Source organism: Stegostoma tigrinum, chromosome 15 (genome assembly GCF_030684315.1).
Source record: "Stegostoma tigrinum isolate sSteTig4 chromosome 15, sSteTig4.hap1, whole genome shotgun sequence".
NCBI classification, from domain to species: Eukaryota; Metazoa; Chordata; class Chondrichthyes; order Orectolobiformes; family Stegostomatidae; genus Stegostoma; species Stegostoma tigrinum.
Genome location: NC_081368.1, coordinates 20814186 through 20841414, shown reverse-complemented (window position 1 = coordinate 20841414; position 27229 = coordinate 20814186). Strand labels below are relative to the sequence as shown.

At 41.2% G+C, this 27229-nt stretch overlaps 2 protein-coding genes across 3 annotated transcripts in view; one reads left to right on the top strand and one right to left on the bottom strand.

Moving 5' to 3' along the window:
* The window catches only part of psmd10 (proteasome 26S subunit, non-ATPase 10), a 33610-nt gene extending 14290 nt beyond the window's left edge, over nucleotides 1-19320 (bottom strand). The window contains exons 1-3 of the mRNA XM_048544195.2: nucleotides 18971-19320; nucleotides 15408-15506; nucleotides 11786-11932 (exon numbers count right to left, since the gene is read on the bottom strand). Coding sequence (XP_048400152.1) covers nucleotides 11786-11932; nucleotides 15408-15506; nucleotides 18971-19084 — 360 coding nt within the window. The 5' untranslated portion in view covers nucleotides 19085-19320. The remainder of the gene's footprint in view (nucleotides 1-11785; nucleotides 11933-15407; nucleotides 15507-18970) is intronic.
* A 604-nt stretch (nucleotides 19321-19924) lies between these two features.
* The window catches only part of atg4a (autophagy related 4A, cysteine peptidase), a 51241-nt gene continuing 43936 nt past the window's right edge, over nucleotides 19925-27229 (top strand). The window contains exons 1-2 of one of the 2 annotated variants that reach the window (XM_048544951.2): nucleotides 19925-20025; nucleotides 21953-22063. In XM_048544951.2, the coding sequence (XP_048400908.1) occupies nucleotides 19995-20025; nucleotides 21953-22063 (142 nt within the window). In that variant the 5' untranslated portion in view covers nucleotides 19925-19994. Of the gene's footprint in view, nucleotides 20026-21952; nucleotides 22064-27229 lie in introns of those variants that run through there. The other variant, XM_048544952.2, reaches the window with a different exon arrangement.

Sequence of the window (27229 nt, the reverse complement as noted above, 5' to 3'; positions counted from 1 at the left end):
GAGGCACATAGGCACAGAATTTATAGCAGAGAGATCAAAAAAGCATATGAATGGTGGAAGGGGAGTGTCGATAGGTTGAATAATAAGTCCAGGCAGGTGATCGAAAGTGTCAGATGGTGTGAATAAAGTGTCAACAGCCGAATAATAAGGTAAGGGACGACCTATAATCCAGTTAATTGAGGCAGAGAGATAACACTTCAGCAATCAAGGATGTGCAGCCTCCGATCTTTAAGTAAGCATTCTCCAAGGTGACCTTTAAGATACACGATGCTGAATTACCAAGCAGAAACTGATAGCCAGGTTCTGTACACAAGACAGCCTCAAGCCTGATCTTGGGTTGATGTAACACTGTTCGGTGTCTGTAAAATATTCCTTACTTTGACACCTTCACCTTGCTAACTTGTTATGATCACTCTACCTTAAATTGGTTTGTACAGTTTTGGATTACTTAGGTAAGATTCTCAGCATGTGACTCTTATACCTATCACTTTATTCCAGCCATTTGGTTTGTCTCCAGCACCACGTTATTTTTAATTTTTTGTAATTATCTCTGCATCAATTAATTGGATTATAGGTCTTCTGTCAAAAGCTGACCAACAAGACATGACCTATAATCCAATTAGTTGAGGCTGAAGTGTTATTTCTCTGCCTCAATTAGCTGGATTTATAGGTCACCTCTTCACTTGCTATTCAGCTGTTGACACTTTACTCACATCTACAACGCTCCACTCCCACCATTCATATGATTTTTTTGATCTTTGCTATAAATTCTGTGCCTATGTGTCGCACTACACTTCACCTGATGAAGGGGCAGTGCTGTGAAAGCTTGTGATTGGGCTGGTGTCATGTGACTTCTGACTTTGTCCACCCCGGTCCAACACCCACCACCTCCACATTAGAACTGATTTAACAGATCAAAAGTTCTCGTGGTTCTTCAACTGAATTCCAGTGCTAATGAATTTGTGAACTGAAGGTGGAAATTATGCCAAATACCATGAATGCAGATTTGATTACATGATCATTAAGTCACACAGCTAAAAATTTAGTGAAGTAGTCAGAAGTAGATAGTTCGGACCAGATTATGAATAAAACAATGATAATTTAATAAGCCCTTAGATCTCTAGACAAACGCTCCACGGTTGGTTTTAGAAGAATAAACTTATGTTCATATTGCAGTTAAGTATGGCGGGTTGGCGGGTGGGACATAGTTCTAAATATTTCTTTACATTTAAATGCAAATATAATCAAGCCTTAAGTAAAGGGAAGAGAGTCAGACCTGGACATGCTAAAATTCATGGCAGCTCATTATGTTTGCATTTTTCATGGAAAATTTGTAGAATACAAATACAATTAAACAGGCTGTGTGGTCACACAGTGTAAGTCAACACATTATAGTCATGATGATCTGAACAAGATTAAATTATACCAGCTCAGCTGATAAAATTATCTACCGCTGCTGTTGCTTGTAGCTACTGCTGCCAACAGATCTGATATCATGGGAAGCCATGTTCATCCAAGAATAGGTGCAAGTCTGAGGATTGGGAGAATTTTAGATTTCAGTTAAAAAAAGCCAAGAAATTTATGAAGGGAAAAAAAAATACAAAGTGAATGCAAGCTTGACAGAAATGTAAAAGTGGATTGTAGACATTTTTATAGATATGTGTACAAAACAAAAATGGCAAAGGAACTTGGGCCCACTAGAGAGACAGACAGGAGAATTTAAAATGAGAACAGGAGAAATGGCAAAGTAATTTATATCTTCCTTCACAGAGTAAGAGAAGTAAGTTTCTCTGAAATACCGTGGTTGAGATCCAGTCAAGTGGCAGTGAGAGACAAATGAATTATTAATAGTAAAAAGGTAATATTGGAGAAATTAATGGGATTGAAAGTTGACAAAAAACAATGATTCAACACCCCAGGGTGTTGAAAGATATGGCTACAGAAAGTAGATTCATTTCAAAATTCAACTAATTTTGCAAACAATGTTTGAAAATTTGTAAATGCAATCCAACTGTTTAAGAAGGGGGTGGGGGTGGGGAGAGAAAGCCGGAAATCAGACTAGTTAGCCTGATATCAATATCAGGAACAATACTAGGATACATTACTGATGTGCTTACTGTACATTTAGAAAATAAATTGTCTGACTGGCAAAGTCAGCTTGGATTTGTGATGGGGAAAGCAAGTTTGACCAACTTGTCAACATTGAGAAGATATTACTAGCACAGTTGATAAGGGCAAACCAGTGGATGTGATATATTTGGATTTTCAAAAAGTTTGGAGAATTCCCACACAGGTTACTATACAAAATTAAACTGAATGAGACTGGCAGTAATATACTACATGGATTCAGAATTGGTTAATCAGGCAGGAGGAGGTCCATTGATGTCCAAAAGGACCTTAGTGTTCTTGTTTGTAGGTTACTGAAAGGCAGGTTAAATATGCAGCAAACAATTGGAAGGTTAAAATATTGCACAAGGATTTGAAACAGAAGCAAAGAACACTTGCAGTAATTATTTAGAACGTTGGTGAGAATGCACATGGAAGTAGTATACACACTTCTGGTCCCTTCATCCAAGGAAGAATATATTTCAGTGCAGTAAATGCTCACCAGACTCCGATCCCTCAATTGATAGAAGTGTCAAGAGATGAGAATTTGAAGAGACTGGACCTTTATTAACTGAAACTTAGAAGCACAAGAGGCAATCTCACAGAAGCTCAAAATCTGTAAAGGGCTAGAATGGGTAAATAAAGAAAAGGATGCTTCCATTGGCCCTAGAATCCAAAACCAGAGGAGAACAATCTCAAAATAAAAGTCAAGCCATTGAGGACTGAGTAGGTGCTGCAACTTGGGCATTTTCTATCCCAGACGTTTATGGAAGTTCAGTCATTCAGTAAGCTCAAGAAGCGATAGGTAAGATTTCTAGTTACCCGAGGGCAGTGGAGACAGTGCAGTTGTTGAGGATCAGTCATGATCTAGAACAATGGAGCAGTTCCAAATAAATACTAAAAAAGCCTCAGTCGTCCTGAGGGACTGAATAGCCTACTCCTGTTCCTATTAGCACAGAGAGCCAGCCTGCAGCCATTAGCTTGGAGGTAGGATTCAGTGTAAAAGCAGCCAGGCAGCTAGCAGCCGCTGGCTCATAAAAATATAGTGCAAAAGAAAAAGTAGGCAGTTTGTAGCAGTAGAAAACAGTGAGGTGGTCATATCACATGGGGTGTGGGCAAAATATGTTTCTTCATAGCATGGTGCTGGGCCAACACCAGAGATGCAGCACATGCCCATGGCTAACATGTAATCTGTATGCTGTTCTTTTCAAGCACATAGCAATGTGTAAAAGTCAAAAGGGAGGAGTGTTATCAAGAAAAAAAAAGTAGGGTTGGTGAGTGATTGGCCACAGATTTACACTGCTGCTAGGACTGGGTCATACGGAGCACTTGCAGTCAAATAAAAGCAGTCCAGGCGTGACAGGCTGGTCACTTGATTTACATTTTTGTTCACTACTCTGTAACACAGTCAAAAAGCAAAGAACTATCCTTTTCAACATATCCATTCACCAGAGTGGTTAGTGGCCTTCAGGTTACAACAGCTCAGTCATCTCTCTAGGGCCTGCAGGATTATGGTGACGACATTTTGATGTAGTCATCTTTTGTGAGAAATGAAATGGCCACACAAACATTACTCTGGATCAATATTAGAGATGAAACAGCTGTGGCATGCCACATAATTCTCCCAGATATTAATACAAAAATGATCTTTGTGCCAAAGTTTGACAAGTCACATCAGTCACACTTCCTCTTGTGCAGTATCATTTGTCAATTATCCTGAAGATGCTTCAGAGTGCTGCTATATCACTCTTTTCAATGCTCAAGAATGCTAGGAGTCTTCACTGCACCCTTGCTATGCCCATGCATCCTCTATGACAGCACTTATTGTACAATGACCAGCCATTTGTATGTCTGCCTTCTCCAGAGCACTGCTTAAAAATGGAGAGAATGGAACATATGAATTACTCATTGGCTATCTCTCAACTTTAAATGTTATAGTATTTCCTTTAGAAACCCAGGCATAGGACAAACCTTTCCTTGCTGAAAGGTGTGGAAGCATAACAGATTCCACCATCTATCCCACAAGGTGCATGTAAGGAGTAAACGGTTTGGACATCCCAGGCACCGACTCCTCACCTAAAGCGTCACGTTTAGCCTCAGCATACGTAATGTTCATCGTGCCACCTTGGCACAATCTTCATGGATGAGTGGTTCCCTGGTGGATGGGGCTGAGGCTATCTGCAGTCACCCACTTGGATGATTACGCAAGTGGAGTCAATGCTTGACGACTGCAATAGAGCACACACTTTTGCTGGTTGAAGGTACTTCACAGATTTAACATTAATTCATATAACCTGTGATAATTTGACATCCTGTAGGTGGTTAGGGCTACAGCAGACGTTATAATAGAAGTGAACGTACTTGTACAAAAGAGCAGATTTCATTCAATGATTAGTGGCACTGGTGCCCCAATCTGGCTTCAAAATTTCTTTTCTTCCTCTCCCTCCCATGATGTCACATTGAACGCCTGACTTTCATAGCTGGGATGGAGGCTTCCTGCTGCAGGATATATCCTGTTGACTTTGAAGACTTGGACAGTTGCCCCTAGTGAATTAAGTTCTGAGGCTTTGTCCCTCAGAGTTTACTAAGCAGATACGGGAATGATCTCCATTACCTTGAGCTGCTTGAAGCATTGGAGGTAGGAATATGGAGAGATAGGGCGCTTCTGGAGTATCCCAAGAAGAAGCTGCTGAAGTGTCTGTCACTCCTCCTTGCTGAGGGTATCACCTTGTCTCCTGGAGAAGAATAGGAACCTGAAGTGAGTTTGAGGTCCATAGCTCTCCTCTTGCCTGATGCTAGAGTGCAGGGCTACATTCATATCCAGCAGCTATTGAGCATTCAATTGGACTCGAGTCTCTAAGGCAGCCAGACTCTTTCATGCTGGAGGCACCATCATAATAGAACACGGATGAATTTCTCAGCTCGCTCCAGCCTGCACACTCACCTGATATTCTTGTCTCTCTCTGAAGGATGACCATACTATATATGGTCAGAACAGCAGCACACATTTTGCGTGGTGGCCGAACAGATGCCTGATCTGTCAGTCCACCAAATGCCACCACATGATCAACAGGATGCACCTGGTCTTCTCTGGTCAACTTGATAACCCCCTTTTAAGAAAAGAGGTTAAGCAGTTTGAGGCGTGCCACCTTGTGCTGTTCTTGGCCCTTTTGATCCTGGTATGTGCCAGTTTTTTTTCCTGTACAAACGTAAAGGAAAGGACTGATTGCGATGGAACACATGCAGTATCAGTTTTTGAGCACACAGTGTGAGGTTATAATGGGTGCCCAATGTGAAGGGTGCACACAGAGAGCAAAGGGCTAGTTCTTTAAGAGAATGAGTTGGGCGAGTCCTTGAGTACAGAGCGTGCATGAGAATTTGAGGCGCAGAGTGGCAGAGTTCGTGAATGATGGCCTTGAGTGTAACGGGTAGCAGACTGAAGCTGGTGCCACTTAGTCTTACAGGGCACAGGAAATATTGACTTGGTTTCAGCACTGTTAGTTATCCCTTTTGTTGGGTCTAACAACCCTGGCCTGCACTGCCATCTGTGCCCAAAATGGACAGGTGCGATACAGCCATCTTTCAATTCTAATCACATGAAAGAGAGTGCCAAGACATTATCATGTCATGAACCTGGGTTTTGGCAAGAGGACATGAAAACAAAGCTCTGCTAGAAAATAATCAACCTGAAAGATTAACTATTTATCTATGCAGATGGTGTCTGATCTCATATATTTCCAGGATGGAGACAGAGTATTGTATCTTAGAGAGCGAGCCTTTGGCCCATTGTGTCACCATAGGTTAGCATACACCTATTCACTCTGATGCCATTTCATAGCACTTGGTCTGCAGCTATGTCTATTATGGTGTTAATTATTCAGCTAAACACACCTATAATGCTGTGATGTTGTCTCCGCCACGACCAACTTTCAGATGGCAAGTTCCAGATACTAACCACTCTCTGGGTGAAAAGGTTTCTTTAAATCTCCTCTAAACTTTTTCCCCCTTTACATTAAACCTATGCCTTCTGATAATTGATCCTTTTATACTAAAAAGGAGAAGTTTCTTCCTATCTATATTAACGATGCTCCTCATAATTGTGGACATTTCAGTCAAGACTTCCTTAGCCTTCTCTGCTCCAAGAAGCACAACTCTAGCCTACAAGAATCTCTCTTTATAGCTAAAACACGCGAGCCTGCACAATATCCTCATGCATCTCCTCTGCACCTGTTCCAGTGCAATGTCCTACTTCCTATAATGTGGTGACAAACTGGACAGTGCTCCAGCTGTGACTTAACAAACGTCCTCTACATGGTAACCTCCCAGCTTTTGAATTCCTTGCTTAGAAAAGGCAAGGATCCCATATGCCTTCCTAATCATCTGTCCTGTCATTTTCAAGGATGTAAATACATGCACACTAATGTCCCACTCATCTCAATTCGATCCAGGTTTTACTATTTGTCATGTACTCCATACCATGTTAGTCCTCCCAAAAATGCATCACATCACACTTTTCAGGGTTAAACCTGATCTGATATTAATGCCCTCATCTGACTAGCTCATCTTTCCGCAGTCTACAGTTTTCCTCCTTGTTATCTAAGGCATCACTTGTGCTGTCAGGGTAAAATGTTCTGTTTTTATTTAGAATTCCGATATCTGAAGTATTTTGCTTCTGTTGCAACGTGCTTTACTCTCTCTCCCTCATACAAATAGAACTGCATATGAAGAAGTCTTGAATAGGAAGCAATTATGGACAAGAAGCACAAAATACTATAGGAAGTATAGAAAATGCAAGCAACAGCCTTCCCAAGTCTGGCTGCTGAGTCAAACAGTCCACAAGTAGGTGGGGGAAATCATCACCAAACTAGTGATTAATGCAATTCAAAGTACCAACTACTGAATTCTGACATTGAAGTGATGTTGGAATCATGCAGATGCTGGAGGATCAGAGATAACAAGGTGTACAGCTGGATGAACACAACAGGCCAAGCAGCATCAGAGGAGTAGGAAAGCTGATGTTTCGGGCCTAGAAGGGTCTGGGCCCGAAACATCAGCCTTCTTGCTCCTCTGATACTGCTTGGCCTGCTGTGTTCATCCAGCTCTACACCTTATTGTTATCTAGGAATCATGTTCTTTTATTTTTGTGGTTTGGAATCAATGAGTTAAGGATATCACAAGAAGAACTGCAAGGAAATCACGTTATCAACAGTACAGTGGTAGGAAAAGAGAGAAATTAATGAAAAGAAGTCTATAATAACAGGACAGCAGGGCGTCCAAAGAAATAGAAAAAATGTTTCTTTCTCCCCAAGTGAAATATGGCCATAAATTAAAATAGTAAAGGGACTACAGCAGCCTGATAGGAAAGTAGGTGACTGAGTGCCCAAGAAAATTTCAAGATTAGAAAGAGTCGTATCATCAAGCAGTGTAGGTAGACGATTTTGTTTTCAGCAGCATTCTAGTGAACCTGTGCTATAATTTCTCAGTATCCTTATTGTTTGGAATTGAAAAAATGTTTTATACGCCAACCACCATTACATCTGGTCTTCTATATTTTATTCATTCAGATTAATTAATTAGATTGTATTAAATAAGCTTAGCCACCTAAAGTATTGAATTTAACATTTTGTGAATTGGAGACTTCAATTTTGTTTTCTAGGTCACTCAGTCTTTCCTATAAAATTCAAATCTGTGTTAAAATTTCAGGTGAACAAATTCATTTGGACTGATGCTGAATTGCATTCCAACTCTGTGCTCATTCCAACATCTTCTCAATATCTAGTGTCCTGCAGTTCTCAGGATTGCTCACAATGACTCTTGCTTGGTTTTATCTACAAGTCAAGATATTCCAAACAGAAGCACTCCCAAAACAAATCCATGGAGCACTACCACCCACTTCAAAATGCCTGAGAAAGTATCCCTAATTTACAATTAATTTTCTTCCTTCGAACCAGTTTTCAGTCCCATTTGCTATAGTTCCTTGAATTCCACAACTTTTAAAATTCTACAGACTTCGTGGATGCGGATGTTACGAAAACGAGACAAAAAAGCCACGAAGTCTGTAACCTTGTCAAATAATTCTAATCAAATTCCTCCAATAGAGTTTGGCTTTCTGAAATTTAGGTTAGCTCCTTCTAATGATTGTGATTTCTGCCTGCATTTTTTTGTTCTTTAATGTTAATTGATCAGCATACCTGGATTAGAACTGTGCTTTTTTAGAAAATGGATACAAAGACAGTTCAGCTAGAATACCTGAAATCGCTGTCTAATCTCAAGATTTGTCGGCCTACCTTGACGATGTAAAATATCCAATGGGACAAATCAAGATGGCTAGTGAGTGGGTATTCTCTTGGCAGCCCGGTCAACATTCCTCCCTCAAACAAAAACAAATATTATGTGCATATGTGTGTCGTTTGCTGCTTAGAAGGTGCTACAATCTGCCTTCATGATACTGACGACATTTAGAACTAATTCAGAGACTGCAATACACTTTGGCATGTCCTAAAAGGTTCAATATAAGTGCAGCCTGAAGAGTAACTAAAGTCTCAGCTCAATGTTTATAGAACAATGACTTTAACTGAAAACAATTGCAACTTAGTGGAAGAATTAGAGACTGTACATTACACAATACGGATACTTCCAGCCATACAAAATAGCCACAGGAGATCTATGTACAATATATTTTCAAAAACCATCAGCAAAACACACACAGGAAATAATCTTAAAAATGCAGGTCATTTCTGATATGAAGCTTGAAACGAATTTGCAAAGTTCCCTAACCAACCGGCAATCAAACCCTTACTGACCAGAAGTGTTGTTTCCTTAGCAATGAGACTTTGACCTTTAAAACAGAATATGTGGTAGCACCGTTTATATTCAAACTAACATTATGTGGCTTATGGTGAGTAATATCATGTTTTCTAGATAAAAAGTTTGGTAAGCACATATTTGTTCCTTCATTTCAAGAGCAATATGAAAAATCTTTGCAGATACAAGGTCAAAGTTCATATTTCTGCAACGAAAGATAGGGAACATGTAAAAGTAAGAGGAAGCTGAAAACATTTGAAATGTTGTCAAGTACCATCTACTCGTGAAGACATTGGATGAAATCACTTCAACAAACTTATATTAAAAAATCCTTAGAGCCACCATATTGGGTTTTCCACTAAACTGAAGATATACTATAAGTAGTACCTTGTAATAGTACGACATGAAAAACAAAATATTTAGCATGGAGAAATGTTTCTGCAAGCAGTCTGCAATAACCTAAGCATCTCATATGTTCTATCAGGTTACAATTATTGGCATTCATCAATGCCTCCAATTTCTAAATATTTTGATGACTGACAGTCAGAGTGGCTGTAATTCTTGATTGCGAAGGGGATGAAAGATCAGAGGTGGAAATATAGAAGTTAAAGTCAGATCAACTATGATTGCATCGAATGGCAGTGCAGGTTTGAAGTGACAACTGGCCTACTCTTGTTCCTCATTCACGCATATTACAGTGGTTCTGAGACACATCATTCCCAATAATCAAGATTGAAAATTGCAAGGGAAATGACTGAAGTTTATATCAGATCCCAAACATGCTAATGATTTAATTAATCCTTTTACAAAGTGTCCAGGCAGATGCTTGGTAAAGACAAGAATGCAGTAATGCCCATTATGACTGATTAGTGCATAGACATGTCAATTTGTCTTACACATGCTAAGTGTGTACCTAGATGAATACCAGAAGGCTGAAGATGTTTACAAGCCTGCATTTGATGGAAAGGAATGCTTCAGTGGTTAGGCCACAGTATAACATTAGACGGGAGCAAGTTGTCAATATCTAAACATTTTCTGCATAATTTACAAGCTAAACCAGATTTTATTTGTACCTAAAGATGTTAAAATGGTCAGTAGGATCACTTTGAATGCTTGAGTTCTAAACTTCAGAATGCTTTAATATGTTAAGCAATGTCAGATATGCAATCCATTCTGTAGGGCAGATACTACCAGAAAAGACAGACGAGAAATTAATATTGCAAATCTACATTGCTTTGTTTACAGTTTCTTCAAATCACGGAGAAAATTATTGCTATGTCAGCGAATAAGCAAATTCAGCCCAACACCAAACATTTTCAGAACCCACAATGAATTGTGTGTGTGGAATGAGACAGACTTTAAACTGGTTATCGCACAAGGATCAAGTGCATCTTCAAAATGAGGTATGGTAACATACTTATTATGTGGCCAGATTTGCAATCTAGAGGACTAACAGATTTGTTAGACCTCAGCACAGGACTGAGTACAGTTCTGGGCATCACAATTTAGATAGGATGTGAACACAGTAGAGAGACAGGACAGAAGAAATTTATGGGAATGGCTCTGGGTATGAGAAATTTCGGTGTTGAAGACACCTTGGCAATATTGCAACTTCTTTCCTTGGAGAGAAGAGACGTAAGAGGAGATCCGACTGAAGCGTTCAAAATCATGGGAGAGATCTGGATATGGAGAAATTGTTTTCACTCGTAATAGGATCAAGGATGAAACAGCACAGATTTAAGGTGATTTGCAAAAGTGGGAAATAAGAGGTGACAAAAAAAAACCCTTCTCCAAACAGCAATTGGTGAGGATCTGAAACGCACTGCCTGGAAGGGTTGCACAGGCAGGTTCAATCAAGGCCTTCAAGAGGGCATTATTTATACATAAAAAAATCATTTAATGTGCAGAACTATGGGGAAAGGGCAGGAGAATTATGCCAAGTCACATGCTTATTCAGAGAGCTGGTGTAGATACAAAAGCCCAAAAGGCTTTCAGCACTTTTAAGCATACTACAATTCAAACTCGAGTTCAAATCTCATCCAACGAGGGATTATACAAATTGAATAATAAAAGCAGCTATCAGTGGCTCTAAAACCACTTAGTTATTCAACATACCTACCTGGTCCACTACAGCTCCTTTGGGAAGGAAATTTTTCAGTCTTATTCAGTTTGGCCCGTAAGTGGCTCTGGCCCAACAGCAATGTGGTTCACTCTTAACTGCCCTCTGAAATGGGCTAGTCTGCCCATAATTGAGAAGACAGCTCATTGCCCTCTGCTCAAAAGCAATTAAGGATAGGAAATAAACATTGCCATTGCCTGTAACATCCACATCTAGACAACTGACAAATGATAGCAATTGCATACAATTGCTCTGTCCTGTAAATGCTTTTATTATGAGTAAATCCTAGCAACTCAAATTCAGAGATAGTGGGAACTAGCAATGCTGGAGAATCTGAGAATAACAAGGTGTAGAGCTGGATGAACACAGCAGGCCAAGCAGCATCAGAAGAGCAGGAAAGCTGATGTTTTAGGTCTGGATTGATGTGCGCACCCTTTGGGCCAATGTCTATGATTGAAGTGATCATGCAAACTGGCAAACTGAAGCTGTCCATTACCAAGGTTACAAGACTTTTAAGAGGGACTGCAAGTCACGAGTCTACAGTTTGCACAATATTGAGCATGACAGATCTATTTACATGAATGCAACAAAAATGATTTAAATGGAAAGGAAAGGAAGGATTGATCAAATGCTTTAATCCTTAATCTCAAACAAGTAGTGAATAATGATCGCATGAGGATGAACAAAACAACAAAAATAAAAACAGGTAACTAACACAACAGAAAACAGATTCACATTGAAATGTTAATTTCATACCTCATAACGGTTTCGAGATGCAGCATAATGCAGTGGTGAGCAACCATTCTGATTGGTAGCGTTGACCTGTGCTCCTTTACCAATCAGCACCTTCACGATTTCCTCTCGACCTGCTGATGCAGCGATGTGCAGCGGCGTCCAGCCAACCTGCAAACAAAAAAAATTTGCCAGAACACTGCTTAAAGAGACTTGCAGAATGTGAATATTAAGAAACAGAAAATGCTGGAAATACACAAGTTAGTCAGCACCTGAAGAAGTACACCCATTTAACAGAACTGATCCGATCACCTTCTCCGTTTACAGCTGTTGACTATCCTGTGAATTGTCATTTTAGTTTTCCAACACTTCCATTTTTAAAAATTCTATTAGCTTCCTTTAAATAATGACACAGAATTGAAAGCTAGTACTACTGAGATTGTAAAACCTAATATCAAAATGGTAGATCAAGCCATCTCTGCAATCTGCCTTGACAATACGATTTCATTTGCATGAGCACCCTCTTATGGTGTAAATGTGGATGATAACCTAGATGATTCTTTCACCTTAATTGGGCACTTTTAGTAAGAAATTGGTTTAGATTGCTCTATATTTATTTCACATGACTACTATTGCAACTGGAGAAACAATTGGGAAGATGTAGAAGATCCAGCTGATACAAGTGAAATACTGCATATATTGATTACTTGTTTTTGAACACTGTACTTTTTTTAAAGCACCAGCTTACTTGGTACAAATTGCCACTTAGCTAGGTAACCAAGAGAAATTATAAAAATAGTAACACTGGAAAATAGAAGTCTGACACAAGAGGAGCAAGGTTGCACTTCAGAAGGTGGAATTCAAGAATATTAAATTTAGCACAGTAAAAGAAACTTTATGCTCCAACTCAATAAGCTTAGCAGTGTCATGTGATATTGTTAGAAACTGAAAGAACATTCTGTTTCCTATTGTTTCAATTTCTAATTTGATGTGTGATTCACATTAAAAAATAACTCCCTTGAACATGGAAACCCATAAAGCCTATTTTGGTTACTGAGATCATGGCTGATTTGCGAATTAATTCCATATCTCTGCCTCTGACACAAATTTCTTAAAGTCTCAAATTTAAAATGAACAACTGATCTAGCCTCAAATGTCATTTGTGGAACAGAGTGCTAAACTTCTACCATCCTTTTTGTATACTAAATGTTTTCTAATTTCTCTCTTGGGAGGTCTGCTACTAAATTTAAAACCATATCCCTTTCACTCACCACCAGAAATCATCATTCCTTACCTATGTTATTTGATTCCTTGACATCTAGAGAATTTTGACAAAACCACCTCTGAAACTTCTAAATTCCAACAAATATAACCCTTGTTTCTGTACTGTCTTTCTGTAACCCAACGCTTAGGGTACACGCATAATTCCAGGAATTCAAGCTTGGAACCCCACTGTCAGTATGCCATTCCCAAGACAACGGGAACTGTTCACATTATGCCAGATGTGATCCAAACAGGGCTACATCTGTTCAAGAGCTACTGTTTGTATCCTAATCCACTAAATAGAAAGGCCAGAATTCTATTACCCTTTTATTATTGTTGTGTGTGTGTTCCTGACATTTAATCATGCCCATAACTAATCTAGTCATATTAGACCGTTACGATGTTTAGCTTTCCACCAGTTCAAAGTAGTCATCGATCCTTGTAGATCTATCACAGATGAACTTCCATTTATTTCCACTGTTTTTGTCACATTTTTGCACGTACACTCAACTAGCCGAAATAATCATTCTTTATCAATGTTCTCTTAGTAACTTTTATGCTTCCAGATATATTTATTACCTATCATCTATATTAATATTCTAAGCATGTCTGGATACATGGCTTTCCAACTTATTGTAAAAGTAGCAAATCAATATTGAAAATGGAGGCCTCCTGAACAGCTCTTCGACCAGACATGTTGTCAATTAAAGCACCTGCTCATGACCCCTTCACTCTGTCTGCTGTCAGTCAATTTTCTAACCAGGTTGATAATTTGTCTTCAACTCCAGAAGTCTCAACTTTATCCAACAGTGTCATGCAAGTTTTTAATCCAATAACTTTAAGAAACCCATAAAAATAACATACATAGTCATTCCCTAGTCCATCACTTTGGTCACCTCTTCAGAAAATTCAATCGGGTTTGTGGGGCATATCTTACTCTTTACAAACCTACGGTCATTCTCTTGATCAGCAGAACATTTTCAAAATGTTTAGTTCCTTATTCTTGTTAGAACATTGTTAGCATCTTCTATTATTAGATATTGGACTAACCAGTCTCCCTCTCTCCATTCCTAAAGTAGCAAAGTAACATACACGATTTTGAAATCTAACAAAGGACAATTCCCAACTTGAGACAGCCTCACCTATTTCCTTCTCCATTTGTTCACCTCACCATTTGTCATTCTTTTAGTGCTACGTTTTAAAAAAAAATTGTTATTTGCTTCCATGAACTTGCAAGACTCCCTGTCACGATCACTGGTGCGCCGAACCCTTCTTTTCCCCCCAACAACGTCACCATTATCAATTTTCAAAGGAGCAACATTGCTGCTGGTCACTCTCTTATTCCCCGCCAAAATGCAGTTGAAAAATTTAGCATTGATTCTGATGTCACTTACACTGGCAAAGTGAGAATCGAAGTGAGCGAAGGAGGATGGTGATGTTGATGAACTAATCAGTTCAATCAAGTTCAGCTGAGGATACGGCAATTGAAGATACATCACTTGTCTGAAGTCATTAATCTCTGTATCAACGCATCCAAGTCCTCACAGCAATATTGCTGGCACCCACCACAACAGCTAGTATCTTTCAGATGAGCCTCCTCGTCTCCTGTTCGTACAGTGCCTGTCTCCTCCTGCCACCCCCTGCAACTACGCCTCCAGCAGATTTTCAGAGAATCTAGAAGACTGTTGTCCGCTATGCTGTGCCATTTTATTATCCTTCTCAGGTCACGTTTACATTTAAGAGGCTCGCAGCTCTTGTCAAAATAAACTTCCCTCTTTGGAGCTACAAGCTATCTTGAACTTTTGCTTGCCCCTCATGGTTTTGCATCACAGCTCAGGTGCACAGCCACACAACAGCATCAAATTGTGTGCATCCTACTTTCAGAAGTAATGACTGAAAATTAACTGCTCATTATGATTCCCATACCCAGCCTTAGTGAATTTTGTTGTCAACATATTTTATGTGGATTTTACATTAACTTGAGGAAAATAGTTTGAAAACACACAGTCCCACTGATTTTATGAAGATCATGTAACCTGCGAAAACACAGCCCCACACTTTTCATTCAGGCAGCACCCTCACTATAGTAAAAAGAAAAAAACCAAGTTCCTTATCAGGCATAAAACTGACAAGGATAGGTGACAAAACCATGTCCAGAAATGTAAAGGTTTTTAAGAACAATTCCAACTGAAAGAGACAGTTAGAGAGCCAGCCATTTAGAATGGAGAAGAGAAGCTGAGCAAGGATAAGGCAAGAAGTAGTTACAGATAAGGAGGGGGCTAAGGCATGGAAAGGTCTGGACAGAAGAAAAATAAATTTAACATTAATTGCAGCAGTGAACAATAAGAAATAGCTTGAACAAGAATTAACCAACCCTACTTACATCATCTTTAGGATCTACTGGTACGCCAAGACTTAGCAGGAAGTCCACAATGTCTTTGTGCCCAGCCGAACATGACCAATGTAAAGCTGTCCTGTTATCCTGAGTAAATATGACAAGGAAATGTAGAAATATTATTATAAATCATTACATTTTGAGTCCACAGACTTCATGTAAATAACCTTCACATTTATTATAAATCATTTCAAGCATATTCAAGCTAAAGTACCAGTAGCTGAAAAGTAGAATGCGTGATGAAAATGAATTCGAGCTTCTACTATCACTCTGCATAACTCCAATTTACAACATGCATATAAAAAAGCATCCATCGCAACTTAGGCTCCTTGGGCAGTGGGTAATGCTCATTTGACTATAAGGCAGATCTGCATCCAATGGGTTCCAACAGCAGAGAGTTCAATCTCTGTTCCAATGCATTGCAGCAACAGCAGTGGTGCTTTTAACACGAGTCACCACGTCTCAGGTTAGGGGAGAGGTTGAGAAGGTGGGACTTCCATGGTAACTTCAGTCAGTGCAAGGTCATACTTAGCACTCCATATATAAAATTTGTAAATTTTAAATTACTTTAGGATGTCATAGTATGCAGGAAAAGGGAGCATCAGCAATGAGATAACTAACATACAGTGTCGATTAAAGAGTTATATTTTTCTTGATCCAGGAATCTAAAACACTCCCTCTGCGCCATCTCCTCTGCCACAAATAATTGGTTAAGAGTTATAGAGTCATACATCAAGGAAACAGACCCTTCAGTCCAACTCATCCACGCTGACCACGTTTCCCAAACTAAAAACTAGTCCTACTTACCTGCATTTTGCCCATATTCCTTTAAACCTTTCCTATTCATGTACTTGTCCAAATGTCTTTTAAACATTGCAACTGAACTTGGATCTACCACATTCTCTGGCACTTCATTTCATATTTGCACCATTGTGTGGAAAAAGTTGCCGCTCAGGTCCCTTTTACATCTTCTCCCCTCTCACCTTAAAACTATGCTCTCTAGTTTTGAATTTTGAAAAGGCCTTGGCTATGCACCTTATCTATGCCCTTCATGATTGTATAAACCAGTAGAAGGTCACCCCTCAACGCCTATGCTCCTGGGAAAAAGTCCCAGCCGATCCAGCCTGTCCTCATTACTTAAGCATTTCTAGAGTAGTACATCAAGAAACCAATCAGGGACCAGGCTATTTTAGAGGCAGTGTTATGCAATGAGAAAAGACTCATTAATAGTTCTGTTACAAAAGAACCTTTGGGGAAAGAGTGATCAAAATATGTTGAATTTTCAAGTAAGTTTCAAAATTTCACATCTGTACTCATTTGCACAAGATGAAACTTGAAACACATTATAATCTTATATACCCAAGACTCCACGTTTCCTCAATGCAAGGCTTATTTGTTTACTTTTGCCTATGTAACAAAATAACTGCCCACACAGCAGCCAGAGAACTGGAAGCAGCAGGGATCCAGTTTCCAAGCATCAGTTTCTTAAGTTGACCATTGGTAAGCTAGTTATAGTTTACGGTTATAGGGCAGAGTTTCACAATAAAGGGTTGACCATTTAAGGAGCTTTCTTCCTCACATTGAAAAGGCTGAGAATGCTTGGAAATCTCTACCTCAAAGGTGTTGTGGATATTCCATTCTTGACCTATATTCAAGGTTAAGAAGGATAGATTTTGTTGTCTCTCAAATAATCAAGGCATATTAGCCATGTGTTATGGGTCAGACCAGATACCCCAAGCCCTTAAATATTTCAAAAAAGGTAGCCTACACCCTAACTTTATTCTATTTTAAAAAGGGAGATAGGAAGTGCCATGTCCCAGATGCAATTCAACTAATCAAATTACAAGATGTTAAGCAAAATACATTTACTCAAACACTATAGTTAAAATATTAACAAGGGAAAGACGAATTTAGAATAAGTTAATTATTGGGAAACTTAACCGAAAAAAAAGATACATGGCCAATTAGTAATTAACTGCTCCAATATAACAATATCCCATAAACACATCCTTTGGCAAAAAGTAAATTCAGACAGATTCTTACACACAGTTCTCTAATCCAGAAGGAAGAAACATGAAGAGAAAATTCAGAGACTGTAGCAGCTAAGGCACATTCACTGAAGCTTTCAACTCGAGAATCCAAACAGCTTCTGAATTACTGAAAAAAACCAAAACCCAGAAATCTGGATCTGAGAGGTGGCCAGACCCATTCAACCACTTCCATTGTTCCAAGTCTGAAAAAAATCTAAAGGGTTCACAAGTTGTTAACTCAAGTCATCAAGTAGCCTGTTCAGCAACTCTGTCTTGCAACCTCTCCAAAAGAAAAAAAGACAAAATAACCTTTTAATGTGACAGCATCATCATACATAATCATATCCAATGGTGGTGGAGGGATTATATGGTCTTCTCATTTCATATTTTAAGAAAATGTTGATGTGGGTGTCACTGGCTCAGCGTTGCTCATCCATCATTTCCAAGAGGGTAGCTAACAGTCAGTCAACAACTTATTGCCAAGAGTCAGGAATCAAACATAAGGCAAGAAGGAAGATTCCTTTCCCTCAAGGACATCAATGAATTAGATCCTTTTCTTAAAAAATACCATTGATTACATGGCCACCATTAAGTTAGCCTTCTTAACTAAGATTTTTGTTGAATTCAAATTTTGCCATCTGCTTTGGTGGGATTTACTCCCATATACTCAGGACATGAGCATGGGGTATTGGATTAATACTATTATTACTACTACAACTCCATTTATATTTTATCTGATCATAAGATGTGGATGTCACTGGCTACACTTGCCTTCATTGCCCATCTTGAATTGCCCAGGAGACAGGTAAGAAATAGCCCTAAAATTATAAGTAAATACTGCAGATGCTGGAAAATCTCAGCACAGCTAACAGCATCTGTGGACACAGAAACAGAGTTAAGACTCTTCAGAACTCAACTATGGTTATGGGTCTGAATCTTATTTAGGTTAGACTGGGTCAGCACAGCAGATTTTCTGCCAGGAGACAATAATGAACATACCCATGCTAAACCATAAGTGATCCTATTATTCTAAGCACATAATGCATCTAAGTTAGCAGTTATTTGCATTCTGCAACAAACAACTGCTTCTTCCCCGCTGTTCACATTTATAAACTGACCTTTCATATTACAGGTAATCTTTCTCTACATCTCTGTAGCTGTAACACAACATTCTGCCCTGTTACTCTGAGGTACTTCAGTAAAGTATGCTTTGTCTGGTTAGCACACAACACAATATTTTTAATACATTTTGTTACAAGTGACAACAATAAGTTAAATCGAATCAAACGAACCATCGAGATTCCACATCTCAAAAAACCTTACACGAATACACGGAATGGCTTACTCTAAAGGGAGCAGGCACGGAGCCAAAAGAATTCTTCGAGAAAGGCAGTGGAATGCCTATTTCCAATAGAACTGCAAGCAAAACTCTCGGGACCCCAAATCAATCCTCAGAATGGGAAAGTGACTCAGCACAGCCTCTTAACAACATAAACTATATTAGGAAGATTTTTAGCTTACTTGGTCAGTTATAGTGGCCAAGCTCTTACTTGACAGGATAAGTGCTTTAAGCTGCTCCAGATCCCCTGTGTAGGCCAGGTTACAGATCTCCACGTTAGACACTGAACCATCCATGATGCTGATTCACTCTCATAGCAACCGATCAGAAACTTCACTTCCGCTAAATCCAACAGCCCTTCCGGTTCACATTCGCATCGCTCCTGACCTGACTCCGCCTACGACACGCCGTCACGTGTCATTTAGCCCATTCCCGACCAAGTGTCAATCAGATTGAGCACTGACCCCGCCCCTGCGGTTTGCATTACGTCATTGTCCTGGCTTCCACCTCGGAAGGCAAACGCCACTGACCCCGCCCCACTTGGCTGTCAATGGCATCATTTCCGACAACCCCATCCCCAGACAGGGACATCCACAGCATTGAGATAAGATTGTGGTGAAGCTGGATCAACACAGCAGACCAAGCAGCATCAGAGGAGCAGGAAAGCTTGACGTTTCGGGTCGGGACCCGTCCACAGCATTGTCCTGTCAATCACAACATTGACCCCGCCTGCTACCGGAGACATCCGCTCCATTGTCTCCGCTCCCTGTGGCTGTCAATCACAAGCCGGCCCGGCACGGTTCCAAGTGTACGTCATTGTCCCCGCCCTTACGCTGCTGTCATTCAAAGGCAGCTGACCAATTAGATGAAACAAAAACATAGCGGATATTGTCCTGAATCACACGTCAAGTGCCCTGCCAGATTTCGTTCTGCAGGCGGGGGGCCTCTTTAATTAGTCAATGGAGACAGGCTGACAGTTAGCGACTGAAGAAGTCAGTCTTTCCTCGGTCCTCCGTTCAGCTTTGGGCCCTAACAACGGAGGCCGGCCTTCAGCCGACACCGGCGGCGCGTCAGTGTCGGGCGTGGTGCATTCTGGGAATAGTAGTCCACCTTGTCCTCGGGGAGACAAAAGCTCGTGGAGCTGGAAGACTACATTGACCAGAATCCAGTGTGCACCCTGCGCAGGCTCATTGCTCTGATCCTGTGATGACACTGTCAGGACTGAGAATGGACGCAGGTAACGTCTTAGCTGTTGGAACAAAACTAATAGATGCATTTCCAAAACTATATCAGCCCTCCTTTCGTTAAGCGTTGTTTCTAAGTTGGTTCAGTGTTAGATGATTGTGTGGTCGGAGGTTAGGTGAAAGCTGTGAGTGCAACTACATTTATGGTTCTTTCGAGGCCACAATAAGTATTATAACAGTCAGTATTGTGGGAGACGGTGTCAATCTGTAGTTTAATTGCTGCTAACGTTTGATCATTTATTTGAATCTTATAATTCATTATTTACGGTATTACTTGTTCAGAAACTGAAAGAAGCCCTGTGAGTTTGGATTTTAGCTGATGTCAAAAGATTTGTTATTATTTATTTAAATGTTCAAAGGAGCTCCTGATTAATGCTTTTTGCCTGCTCAACTTTTGTTTGGTCAGTTATGTATTTATATGTATAGCTTTTTCAAGTTAAGCAAAGCTCGTAAGATTCGCAGGTCATTCGTGATGTCAAATTAATGAAAGCTTGTTGGAAGACCGTTTCACAATGACAAGAAACCCTGTCGTTAAATAAAGAGACTTGAATCTAAATAGGAATGACATCCTGTGTTGATTTTTGGTGCCTTGAGTTGACTCCTCTGACAGCTTGTGAGGATTGACCACAGCTGCCCCAGTGTCATATTCTTGCCAATGTTTACTGAATCAAAACCTGTTCAGTGTAAACTTGTCAGGGTAAAAAATATGCTTAAACATGTGCCAGTGAATGTATCTGTGTGTTGCAACTCCAACAGGTGAGATATTCTTTTGAGACATTTATTTAGCAGAAAATGTGATCTTGAATGTATGCCTACAATTATACAGTAAATACAACAGATCCACAAGGAATCCACAGACGTTGGGATGCCACATGTTGAATTTGGCACCAAAGACACAGATTTGAACCAAATTAAACCCTGATGATTTAGTTCACAAATCATAACTTGTGTATTCACTATCAGGCTCTCAAATTCAACCACTGCTGAGCTAGCTGATCTCGACCAGGGCGGTGCTACAATTGTTATACTACCCTTGTGAAGAGCTAGGAGACCAGCCTACTTTTACACATTTGTTAATCACTGTTCAATAATTTAATGTAAGAAATTGCTTGGATGTGAATCCTGAGTGAGGACAAAGAGGGATATTGCAGTGTGTCTTCTGTAGCCAAATAGGCTGGCAATAGGAATGTAAGACCTTGGAACAACATTAAGTTATTTGGCCTTTTGAGCGGCTCTGTTGCTCCAATGACTATAATTTGATGTAATTCTTCAAATAGTAGTATACAATTATTTTTATATTTGCCCCAGACAGCATGTTGAAAAGGGCAGCATAACACCAGAGGCAGTGTAGCTGTTCCTCATTAGCAATGAAGTGTCAACCTAAATTATGTGCTGAAGTCTATGGAATGTGACTTGATCTCAGAACCTCCTGACTAAAGCCACTAAAGCAAGACTTTTCATTTTGGAAATACAGGTACCTGATAATAGAACAAAAAAATTGAATCTTCCACAAATTGTTCTGTCCAGCCTGGTAGAGTTTTTTTGTTTCAGTATTGATTCGTGGAATGTAGTGATGTTGCCCATCCTTAGTTGTTTTCTGAAATAACTGAAATTTAATACAACTGATTAGCTTGCTCAGGAACTTAACAGAATAGTCATAAGTCAGATGTTGGTGTATACTTCAGGTCACATATAGAATAGGCTAAGAGAGCAGGTTCCCGTCCCTAAAAAATATTGGTGATCCTGATGGATTAAAACAATTTGGCAGCTCTTTGGCCACTTTTACTGATGCCAACTTCTATAAAACATCTTGGTTAGTTAAATCGGAATGTTCTGAATGGTTGGTACAGAAATGTACTTACGTCGTTGTTTAGGAAGAATTCTTTACTGTGCTGTCTCTCTTTTTTCGTGTTGCTACAGTTCTGGCCAAGTGTGAAAATCAAATACCTGGCTTCTCTGATTTACTCGAAGACTTTCCAGACACTGAAGAGCCTACTTGGATTCTGGGAAAACAGTATCACTTAAAAACAGGTGGGATTAATGTAGTAAATAAAGCGAGTATACTGGCTCCCTGTTCAGACATAGTGCTATGCTAGGTACAGTTGTTCCAGGTTCAAGTTGCATGTCAAACTGGTTGTTCAGTCTAGGCACATGGAGAGCAAAAAATATACCTGACACACAAATTTGGATGTCAGAATACAGTGTGTGAGTGATTGACAGTATGCAATTCAATGAGAATTCTCCCTGTAATTGTGTACTTTTAGAAAAGGAAGAAATTAACAGCGAAGGAAAGAGTTCATCCAAATCGGGTACAAATAACAACTTCTTCATCCTGTGTCCTCTTTAGTCACAGGCGAAGTACCAGAGGACTGGAGAATAGCCAGTGTTGAGACTTTGCTTAAACAGAACAAAAGGGATAATGCAGGAAATTATTGGAGAAGATTCTTACAGACAGTATTTCTTCACAATTGGAAAAACTTTGACTTCCTAGCCACAGGCAGCGTGGCTTTGTCCAGCAGGAGTCGTATCTTGCAAACTTAATCATTGAGCTGTGCAGCATGGAAAGAGACCCTTTAGTCCGACTTGTCCATGCGGACAAGATATCTTAAAGTAATATAGTCCCATTTACCAACTTTTCACCCTGATCCCTGGAAACTCCTCTTATTCATATACCCATCGAGATGCCTTTTAAATGTTGCAATTGTGCCACCCTCCGCCATTCCCTCTGGCACCTCATTCCATACACACACCACCCTCTGTGTGAAAAAGTTGCCTGCTAGATCCCTTTTAAATCTTTCCCCTCTCACCTGAAATCTATTCCCTCTAGTTTTGGACTCCCCTCACCAGCCCCCATCCCAGGGAAAAGACCTTGACTATTCATCTTATCCATGTACCTCATGATTTTATAAACCTCTATAAGCTAACTCCTCAGCATCTGAAGCTCCAGGGAAAATAGCTCCAGCCTATTCAGCCTCTCCCTATTGCTCAAACCTCCAACCCTGGTAACGTCCTTGTAAATCCTTTCTGAACACTTCCAAGTTTCACAACATCCTTCCTAAAGCAAGGTGACCAGAACGCACACAATATTCCAAAAGTGGTCTATCCTGCACAGCTGCAACATGACCTCCCAAGTCTTATACTCAGTGCACTGACTAGTAAAGATAAGCATACCAAACGGCTTTTTTCTATCCTGTCTACCTGGGACTCCACTTCTAAGGAATTATGAAATTGCATTCCAAAGGCTTTTTGTTCAGCAGTACTCCCCAGTACCTTACCATTAAGTGCATCAGTCCTGCTCTGATTTGATTGCCAAAATGCAGCGCTTCACATTTATCTAAATTAAACTCCATCAGCCACTCCTTGGCCCATTGGCCCATCAGGTCTTGTACTCTGAAGTACCCTTCTTTGCTGTCTGCTACACCTCCAATTATGGTGTCATTTGCAAACTTACTATCCATACTTCCAGTGTTCACATCCAAATAGTTTATATAAATCACAAAAAGCAGTGGACCCAGCACTGATCCTTGTGGCACACCACTAGTCACAGGCCTCTGGACTGAAAAGCAACCCTTCACCATATACGTGATAATGGGAACTGCAGATGCTGGAGAATCCAAGATAACGAAATGTGAGGCTGGATGAACACAGCAGGCCCAGCAGCATCTCAGGAGCACAAAAGCTGACGTTTCGGGCCTAGACCCTTCATCAGAGAGGGGGATGGGGTGAAGGCAGAGGAATTGGGAATAGGGGATGGAATTGTTGCAGGAGGGTGGGTGGGAGGAGATGTATTCTAGGTAGCTGTGGGAGTCGGTGGGCTTGAAATGGACATCAGTTACAAGCTGTTTGCCTGAGATGGAGACTGAGAGATCCAGGAAGGTGAGGGATGTGCTGGAGATGGACCAGGTGAACTGAAGGTTGGGGTGGAAGGTGTTCGTGAAGTGGATGAACTGTTCGAGCTCCTGTGGGGAGCAAGAGGCGGCGCCGATACAGTCATCAATGTAACGGAGGAAGAGGTGGGGTTTGGGACCTGTGTAGGTGCGGAAGAGGGACTGTTCCACGTAACCTACAAAGAGGCAGGCATAGCTGGGGCACATGCGGGTGCCCATGGCCACCCCTTTAGTCTGTAGGAAGTGGGAGGAATCGAAAGAGAAGTCGTCGAGGGTGAAGAAAAGTTCGCCTAGGCGGATGAGGGTGTCAGTGGAGGGGGACTGGTCGGGCCTGCGGGACAGGAAGAAGCGGAGGGCCTTGAGGCCATCTGCATGCGGAATGCAGGTGTATAGGGACTGGACGTCCATGGTGAAAATGAGGTGTTGGGGGCTAGGGAATAGGAAGTCCTGGAGGACGTGGGTGGTGTCACGGACGTAGGTAGGGAGTTCCTGGACCAAAGGGGGAGAAAATGGAGTTCAGATAGGTGGAGATGAGTTCGGTGGGGCAGGAGCAGGCTGAGACGATGGGTCGACCAGGGCAGGCAGGTTTGTGGATTTTGGGAAGGAGAGATTCCCAATTCCTCCGCCTCCGCAGCATCTGCTCCCACGATGAGGCATTCCACTCTGCACATCCCAGATGTCCACGTTCTTCAAGGACCGCAACTTTTCCCCCCACAGTGGTCGAGAACGCCCTTGACCGCGTCTCCCGCATTTCCCGCAACACATCCCTCCCACCCCGCCCCCGCCATAACCGCCCAAAGAGGATCCCCCTCGTTCTCACACACCACCCCACCAACCTCCGGATACAACGCATCATCATCCGACACTTCCGCCATCTACAATCCGACCCCACCACCCAAGACATTTTTCCATCCCCACCCCTGACTGCTTTCCGGAGAGACCACTCTCTCCGTGACTCCCTTGTTCGCTCCACACTGCCCTCCAACCCCACCACACCCGGCACCTTCCCCTGCAACCGCAGGAAATGCTACACTTGCCCCCACACCTCCTCCCTCACCTCTATCCCAGGCCCCAAGATGACTTTCCACATTAAGCAGAGGTTCACCTGCACATCTGCCAATGTGGTATACTGCATCCACTGTACCCGGTGCGGCTCCCTCTACATTGGGGAAACCAAGCGGAGGCTTGGGGACCGCTTTGCAGAACACCTCCGCTCGGTTCGCAATAAACAACTGCACCTCCCAGTCGCAAACCATTTTAACTCCCCCTCCCATTCTTTAGATGACATGTCCATCATGGGCCTCCTGCAGTGCCACAATGATGCCACCCGAAGGTTGCAGGAACAGCAACTCATATTCCGCTTGGGAACCCTGCAGACCAATGGTATCAATGTGGACTTCACCAGCTTCAAAATCTCCTATTTATTTCAGAACCCTCACCCCATCCCCCTCTCTGATGAAGGGTCTAGGCCCGAAACGTCAGCTTTTGTGCTCCTGAGATGCTGCTGGGCCTGCTGTGTTCATCCAGCTTCACATTTCGTTACCTTCACCATATACTTTGTCTTCTACCTTTTGAGTCAGTACTGTATCCAAATGGTAGTTCTCCCAGTATTCAATTTAACCATGCTAATCAGTATATCATGTGGAACCTTACTGATGTCATATAGGATCATGTCCATTGCAGTATCCTCATCAGTCCTCTTCAGGACTTCTTCAAAAACTCAATCAAGTTAGTGAGACATGACTTCCCACACACAAAGCCATATTGACTGCCTCTCGTCAGTCCTTGCCTTTCCAAATACATGTAAATCCTGTCCCTCAGGATTCCCTCCAACAACTTGCCCACCACTGATGCCAGGCTGACTGGTCTGTAGTTCTCTGGCTTGTCCTTACCACCTTTCTTAAATAGTGGCACCATGTTAGCCAACCTCCAGTCTTCTGGCACCTTACCTGTGGTTATTGCTGATACACATTTCTCAGCAATGAGCCCAGAAATCACTTCTCTAGCTTCCCCCAGATTTTTAGGGCACACCTGTTCAGGTTGCAGGGATTTTTTCACCTTAATGTGTCGATTGAATTTTTGAGGAACTAATGAGGATGATTGATGAGGGCAGAGTATGTTGTCTACATGGACTTTAGCATGGAAGGCCGTTATGATGGGTCACATGGGATCTGTAGTGAGCTGGTAAGCTGGATACATCTGGTTTTGTCATAGAAGACAGAGTGGAAGGATGTTTTTCTGACTGGAGCTCTGTGACAGTATTGTTCCGCAAGCATCATGCTAGGACTCTCTGTTTGTACGAAACTTAAATGATTTGGAAGAGAGTGTCAGTGGTCTGATTAGTACATTTACAGACCACACAAAGTTAGGGGGAATTTTGGGTAGTGAGGAGGACTGCAACTTTATAAAACCTTTGTTAGACTGCATTTAGGATTATGTGGCAGTTTTTGGTCACCACATTATCAGCAGCATGTGGAAGCTTTGGAGAGAGTGCAGAGAAGGTTCATTGGAATGTTCTGTCGTCTCGAAGGCATTGGCTATGAGGAAAAGTTTAAAAAAACTAAGATTGTTTCCACTGGAAAGACAGCCGCTGTGAGGAGACCTGACAGATCTACAAAAATGAGGCTTAGGGTGGACCGTCAGAGGCTTTTTCACAGGGTTGAAGTTTTAATTACAAGGGGACACAGGTTCAAGCTGAGAAGGGAAAGGTTTTTCACACAGAGAGTGGTAGGAGCCTGGAAGGCACTGCAAGAACAAGTGGAGGAAGCAGGCATGTTTGCAACATTTAAGAGGGTCCTGGATGGTTACATGAATAGGGAGAGAATAGAGGGATACAGAACAAATAAGGGCAGTAGGTTTGTTTTTTAGTTTAGTTAGGTCATGATGATTGGCACAGGCTTGGAGGGTCAAAGGGCCTGTTCCTGTGCTGTACCTCTCTTTTGAGGATGTAGCTGGCTGCATGTAAGCTGAAAATTTGGGCAGAGAAATGGCAAACAGAATTTAATGTAGACAAATGCGAGGTGATACATTTTGGAAGATCAAATGCTAGAGGGAGGTATATACTCAATGGCAGAACCTGTAGCAGTATTGACATAGAAGGGGATTTAAGCATGCAGGTCTTGCCTTCTGACACTGAGAAGGCAAGTGGATAAGGTGGTCAACAAGGCACATACCATCCTTGCCTTCATTGGTCAGGGCATAGAGTATAAAAATTGCAAGTCATGTTGAAACAGCATAGAACTTTAGTGGCCACATTTGGAATATCATTTATAGTTCTGGTTGCCACAGGACCAGAAGGGTGTGAAGCCTT